General features: G+C 33.6%; 1 protein-coding gene across 1 annotated transcript; it reads left to right on the top strand.

Moving 5' to 3' along the window:
• The first annotated feature begins 305 nt into the window (after positions 1–305).
• Positions 306–773, top strand: LOC109120701 (uncharacterized). Its single transcript, XM_019214717.1, has one exon. It carries the CDS (start codon positions 306–308, stop codon positions 771–773), a length of 468 nt encoding a protein of 155 aa, XP_019070262.1.
• Positions 774–7,931: the final 7,158 nt, after the last annotated feature.

Genomic DNA, 7,931 nt, shown 5'->3' with positions numbered 1-7,931 from the left:
AGGCATGTCTATTGCTGAATATGAACAAAAGTTTCTAGACCTCTCTCGCTACTGGAGGTATTATTAAAAAGGAAAAAGACTAGTGTAGGAAATTTGAAGATGGTTTAAATGATTTCATTAGGAAGAATGTGGAAATCCGGCAACATGAGAACTTTTGTAAGTTAGTGTCTACTACTTTTACTTGGGAACGACTTGATAAAGAACAAGATAGTAGAAATGAAAACAAATTTTGAAATCCTTGACAAAATTTTGGAGGTCCATCAAAAAGGGAAATATTTGATAGTTCTAAGGCTAGTAGTGATAACATGCCAGCACAACAAAAGAAAAATAAATCAGATTTTTCTAGAGATAACACTCAAAATTATGGTCAAGGCAAGCCTCGCATTCCCACTTGTCAACAATATGGAAAGAATCATTATGGTACCCGTACGAGAGCCTCTGTTGCATGTTTTAATTGTGGGAGCTTTGATCATAAAGTGAACGACTGGCCTAATCATAATAATATTCCTTCCTTGAAAATTGAAGGTTCAGTTCATAAGCCTCCTGTTAATCCTCCTCAAACTAATAAAAGTGCAAGGCCTAGAAAAAAGCAAGCAGCAGGTGCAAGTGGAGATAATCAAGCTAGTGGACAAAGGGGTACTGCACGCGCTTATGCTATGAGGATGAGGGATGATCAAGATGGACAAGACGTGGTTGTCGGTAAATTTCACTTATTTGGCTTAAGTGTGTTTACATTGGTTGATCCTGGTTCTACACATTCCTATATTTGTTGATCACTTGTTCTTCCTAAAAATGTTAAATCTATAAGACTTAATTATGATATGCTGGTTCAAAGTCCTTTGGGTTATTAGGTTCTGTATAGTCGAATTTATTGTGATTGTCTCTTCGCGATTCAAAACGTAGTCTCCCCTGCTGATTTGATTCAAATATATTTCAAGGATTTTAATATTATTATAGGGATGGATTTTCTTTATAAATATCATGAATTCAAAGATTGGAGGTCAAAGCATGTTACTTTTAAAGATCCTACATGTTCACACATCATCGTACAAGGTTAAAGGCTAATGACTTCTAGTATTATTTTTGCGGCCTTGGCAAGAAAGTTGATGTGTCAAGGTTGTGGGGAATACCTTGCTTACATAGTTGATACACTGTTGGAGAGTCCTTCTATCAAGGACATACCTGTTATATGTGATTTTCCAAAAGTATTCCCTGAAAACCTTCCTGGATTGCCCCCGAGAAGAGAGGTTAAATTTATATCGAGCTTACTCCTGGATCTACCCCTATTTCAATTACTCCTTATAGAATGTCTCTAGCAGAAAAAAGAGAATTGAAATCTAAATTGCAAGAAATTCTTGAGAAATGTTTTATTCGACCTAGTGTTTTTGCCTGGGGAGCCCCTGTTTTATTTTCAAAGAATAGAGATGTCACTCTTAGGCTTTTTATTGACTATAGATAATTGGAGAGAATAACAATAAATTATAAATATCCACTACCAAGGATTGATGATTTGTTTGACCAAATGAAGGGTGCTAAACTATTCTCAAAAGATCAACTTAAGGTTTGGATATCACCAAATACGTGTTAAAGAGAATGATGTTCCTACAATTGCTTTTAGAACTCAGTATGGTCATTGTAAATTTTTTGTGATGTCATTCAGACTGATCAATGCTTCTGCGGTATTCATGATCTAATTAATTGAGTATTCAATCCTTATCTTGATCCATTTGTTGTTGTTTTTATAGATGTTATATCAATATTTTTGAGATGAAGACCATGATAAACACCTCCAGATTATTTTGCAGATTTTGCAGGAGAAAGAACTTTATGCTAAACTTTATAAGTGTGAATTTTTCCTTGATGAAGTTTAATTTCTTGGACATGTTTTATCAAGTGAAGGCGTGAAGGTGGATCCTAGTAAGATACAAGCAGTTGTTTATTGGAGACCTGCCAATAGTCCGATTGAGGTAAGAAGTTTGTTGGGCTTAGAAACATACTCTAGAATATTCGTGAAATGGTTCTCCATTATTTCCTCCCCTTTGTCTAGACTCTTGCATAAGGAACTAAAGTTTATTTGGGATGAAAAATGTCAAAAGAGCTTTGGAACTCTCAAATCCTTGTTGACTTAAACGCCTACACCTACTCTACCAATTGAAGGAAAATAATATGTAGTGTACAGTGATGCTTCTAACAATTGTCAAGGATGCATTTTGATGCAATAAAGGAAGGTAATATATTATGCCTCTCAGAAATTAAAACCGCATGAATTGAATTATGCAACTTTTGATGTTAACTGCTACTATGGTGTTTGCTTTAAAAATATGGCGACATTATTTATATGGAGAGATATATCATATATTCACTGATCACAAGAGCATAAAGTACTTGGATACTCAAAAGGAGCTAAATCTAAGAAAGTATAGATGGCTTGAACTCATCAAGGATTATGGATGCACGATTGATTATCATCCAGGTGTAGCTAATGTGGTTGACAATGCCTTAAGTCGAAAATCATTGGCAAGCATTTATTTGAGTACTTTGACATTGCTCCTTAAGTTAAGAACCATGAATGTTTATTTTACACTGGATTTGAATTGTTTATTTATTTCTAATTTTCAAGTAAAGTCAATATTACTTGAACAGGTAAAGGAAGCACAAAAGTTAGATGAGAAACTTCTAAATTGACCAGAGAACTCTAAAATGGGGAAACACTTGATTTTACATTAACAAAGGATGATGTCTTAATTTATCAAAACAGGTTATGCATCATAATGATAAAAAATTGAGGAGAGAAATATTAAAAGAAGCACATACTTCACCATATGCAATGAATCCTAGAGGTACAAAGATGTATCAGACCATCAAAGAAAATTATTCATGGAGTGGTATAAAGAGAGACATTTTGGAGTTCATTTCAAATTATTTTTTTTGTCAATAAGTAAAGACAGAACATCAAGTCTCAGTTTGTCTACTACAGCCCTTGTTGATGTCATAATGGAAATGGGAGAGAATAACTAGACTTTGTTTCTTGACGTCCTCGCACTCAAAGAAATTATGATGCAATATGGGTGATTGTAGATACTCTAACAAAGACTGATCACTTCTTATCAATCAGGATGGATTACTCCTTGAGTGTATACCCGAGTTTTACATTAATGAGATAGTAAGACTACTAGGGATCCCGATGTCTATTGTATCTGACTGAGACCCATGTTTTACATCTAGATTTTGGGGCATCTTGCAAGAATCTTTAAGTACAAAATTTAAATTTAGCACTTCGTTCCATTCTCAGGCAGATGGCCAGCCGGAAAGAGTTATACAAATTTTGGAGGATATGTTTCGAGCTTGAATTATCGAGTTTGACGGAAGTTGGGGAAAATGGCTTTGATCGAATTTTCTTACAGTAATATCTACCAATAAAGCATTGAATGCCTCTATGAAGCCTTATATTGAAGAAAATTTCAAACCCTTCTTCGTTGGAGTGAAATTGGTGAAAGAAAGCTGATTGATCCTGAAATGGTGCAGCTAACAAAGGACAAGGTAAAAATTATCAAGGATCATTTAAACATTTCTTTGGATAGACAAAAGTAGTATGCTAATCTAAAAATGTGTGATATTCAATATCATGTTGGAGTTAATGTATTCTTAAAGGTGTCGCCATGGAAAAAAATTATAAGATTTGGCCAAAAAGGAAAATTTTATGCCCAACTTATTGGACCTTATGAGATACATGAAAGGCTTGGACCAGTTGCATATAAATTGGCGTTACCACCTGAGTTAGAAAATATCCACAATGCCTTCCATGTTTCTATACTCAGAAGATATCGTTCTAATCCATCTCATGTTCTTCTAGTTGAACTATTGAGGTTAATCGATGACTTGATGCATAATGAAGAACCAAACCTAATTCATAATCGGGAAGTAAAGAAACTTTGGAACTAGAAAATACCCTTAGTAAAGGTACTTTGGATGTCCATTCTTGAAAAAAAGCTACCTCGGAGAGGGAACAAGACATGAGGACCCAATGTCCGCACTTGTTTTGTGACTATTCTTAGGTAAATTTTGAGAAGAAATTTCTTTAAGAGGGAGAGATTTGTAACACCCCTAAAATACAAGACCAAGATTCATATTTCGATACATCATAACTTAATTACTATAATATATTTTTCTCATTTTTGGGACTTGAAATTTTGTGATATTTACACCTCGCTTAACATAAGTATTAGCATATATTAAGTTATTGTTTGGGGGTATTTGTGTAATTTTATAATTATCATTACAAAAATATTGGAAGTCTGAGTATAAGATATATAAATATAAGTATATATGTATGGTTTTTGGGCATCCCCTTTTGGTGACATCTGTCCATGTGATGAGGATCATTTGTGTGGCTATATATTTCACACCTCTTCTTGCGATGTTCATCTCACTCAAAGAATAGGAACCTTAGGAAATTGACTAACAAGTTGTTCTTCAAACTTGAAGTATAGGAACCTTAGAGACACACACTTCATTTTGGTAGGTGATGAAAAAATTGTATCTTAGATTGCTAGTGTGTTGTATTTTTGAGCATATCATGACTTATAGAACTTCCTTTGCAGTGAATAAATATTATTCCAAAAGATAATTTGTAATTCTACAACTCGTATGTTTATGGAAAACTCTAATTTTTCTGTTATGGATTCAAAATATACAATGCGATATAGGACCAATTCTGTCGGACTTCTGGAATTAAAAATCATGTATGTTCCACTGTTAGTTTTGATTGGATCTTTTTGTGCGAAAAGTATTTTACTGTTATTCTTTATTATTTTCAAGCTTAAGATATGCAACTAAATCTTCATGAAGGTTATAAAGTCCATTTATGTTGTTTTCCTTTTCGAATCAAAGTGCGAAATGAGATATTAGGCAGGCTAGAATCACTGCTCTGGAACAATAGTTGTATTTGTAAAGGATAAGAAAATTTGTTATGATTATTTTCTTTTACTTCGAAAATATTAAGACACTACGAATTACTATGTTATTTAATAGTATTTTTTAGGTTGTATATACTCGTGAATAAGTTGAGGGCCTTCATACATTAGTTGGTCTACGGTTTGAATTTTTCAAGTTGTGTTGAACTGTTTCTTTTCTAAAGAACTGATGTTTGTGCATAAACTTGGACTTGTAATATTTTAACCTGCTCGTATATCTGGAAATTTATCCTGGTACCTTTGTTACCTCTTGTAACTTTGCATTGTCATGTTATTTTCGTTTAAGACATTAAAGACTCTTGTGTAACTCGCCCACTTGTATGGATTGTTTGATGACTTTAGACTCTTGTTGGGACCTTGTCCTTCTTGTTGTTGTGACTTTGTAACTATGGGCATGCCTCTTGATTTGGATCATTTTCCATCTTGACTCTTATTTTTTAGTTCGTATTAAGTATGGGAGTTGTCCATTTTAGGTACGATCTGGAAAGCCACTTTTAATATGTTTCTTGATTCTCTTGATTATTGGGTTTTGAACTTTCTTGATACAGGGCATCGAACCTTCTTGACACCTGCTCGTTCTTGGTGTGATGACATGATTTGTGACTCGATCGGTACTAAGAACATAATCTTGCATGTGAAAAGCATTGGGCATACCCCTCCATTATTGAAATTAAAGCATGTTGTAAATGCTTATGTACAAATCTTACATCTCTTTTTGAGAGTTTTGATTCTCTAGAGATATAAATGTTTGATTATTTAAAAGGAAATAAGATTTTGAGTTTGTCTTAATTAATTTGCATACCATGTGTGGTGAATGGTTGCGTAATGCTCTGTGGTTCACTTTCATCACTTAGAACTTGCCCAATTTATGTAGAAAAGTTGGTGTTGATTAAGTTTTGTCAAGGAAATGATCTTCGGATTTATTTGATGTTCTTGAAGTCCACTTGGCCTAGAAATTCCATCTTTGCACTAAATGTTTTGAAAAAGAAAGTGAATAAAGAGACATGATTCCGCCAAAAGTTGAAAATGGTTGCATGTGGGTCCTCTTGAGTAAAAATAAGAAATATATGGAAAAAAATATTGTGAAATGTTCAGTAAGTTTAAAAGTGAAGAAGACTGGAAAAGTTGGTGAATGGTGAGTTGTTGTGTAGTGTTGAAGAAGGGTGTAGTCACTTCCATATATTACATCTTAAGCTTTTGCAAGCCTATATTGCAAGCGTAACAAAGTAATCTAATATCCCTTATCAAATAAAGTTGAGTCAACGTTGACTAAATATATGGACAAGCCTATACAATCCCTTACACAAACACTTAAGAGATTCTATTGAATCCCTAAGATAGAATTATTCTCACTTAACACATCAACATATAGATGATATGAAATTCTCCTTCCGAAGGCTATCGAAAGACTTACTTAAGTAAATCAAGAAGATAACGTCCATAGTGACCTCTTCAAGATTACCTGAGTAATCCTTAAGTATACCTAAGGCTTAGATCATGTCTACATAATCAACAAAATTCCCTAACTAGAGTCATTCTTAAGACTTATGTAGGTAAAATAACAAGTGACCATTCCTATGCCCCATTCACACCTTAACTAGACAACCCTTAATTACTCTAGATAAGCACTACTTCTTTTAACATACTTTCTTAACTTAAGTCATTACATTCATTAGTTCATTTAAGACTCATCTATAAAATAAAGGAAATTCAATTAATGGTCTTGGACAAGAACTAGGGACTCCAAATAACTTCTTAAAAGTCTATTGTGCAATGTCTAGATAGTGTCCCATACAACAACCTAAATTTCATAGATTTTCTCAAATGCTAATTGGTATCCCACAAGATGATAAATAGACAATAATTTACATATACCATGGTAGAAAATCATGGAATCCGAAGTTCAAACTTAGTTTGATAAGGGTAGTCTACTTTCCAAGGGTATAACTAGGAAACATCCCATGTAGGCATATGGTTAAGGAATATGAAGGGCGTGCATTGTATTCTAGTCTCATGCTGAACTAGAACACTTCCCTTACCATACTCACTTGGTGCTAGCCTTCATTCTCATACAGTAATTCAAATTAAAGGTTCATACAATTGGGTTCCATATCTAGTTCATTACCTAATCACATTTACCCTACCAAAGAGGTCCTCTAGGGCTACCTTCCAATGGCGACAAGAAGCTCATGATTACTTTACTAAGGAATAATATGATTTCATTCCATCCAATTAATCTTAAGTCCATCATTACTTTACTTGAAGGATACCATTATAACTTTCGACTTCAATATTTATAACCTTAGCACAATATGCATGGTTTCACATAAAAGTCCCTCTTAACATCATTCAAGGTCACATATCATTCATAAATTCAAGACTAAGAGACTTCATCATCCTAAGTAAAGAAATCACATATTCACTTTCATACAAGCATCAAGCAAGGAATATAAATCAACAAAGATAAGACACCACATACTTTACCTTAACACATACTACTAATCATTGCACAAGCACATAGGAATAACCATTATCATCTTTAATTCATCCTAAACACTTCCATATCATCATCACTATAACTATTTTAGACTCAAATAGTCAAGCAAGAACAATCATGCATCAACCGTAAGACTACATATAGAAGCACATAGTCATAGTTTACACGATTTTCTAACATACATAGAAAGAACATATACTTTCACATTGCTTCACAATAGATAGATATACTCATACTTCACATAAAACAACTATACAAAATATCATAGTACTTCAAGTAGTGCCGAAAAGGCCATGATCATCATATTGCATAATCTAATGCCGACAAGGCCACATCAATTCACATAGCACCACCACCATAAGTGGTCCATATCAATCACAATATAATTGAAGTCTAATTAACATAAAATAAAAATAAATATGGCAGCATACCCCAGTCCATCTTACCACTTTGATTTCAAT

This window comes from Solanum lycopersicum, chromosome 7, assembly GCF_036512215.1.
Source record: "Solanum lycopersicum chromosome 7, SLM_r2.1".
Taxonomy (NCBI): Eukaryota; Viridiplantae; Streptophyta; class Magnoliopsida; order Solanales; family Solanaceae; genus Solanum; species Solanum lycopersicum.
The sequence above is the reverse complement of the archived record's forward strand: the minus strand, read 5'-3'. Positions and strand labels throughout refer to the sequence as shown.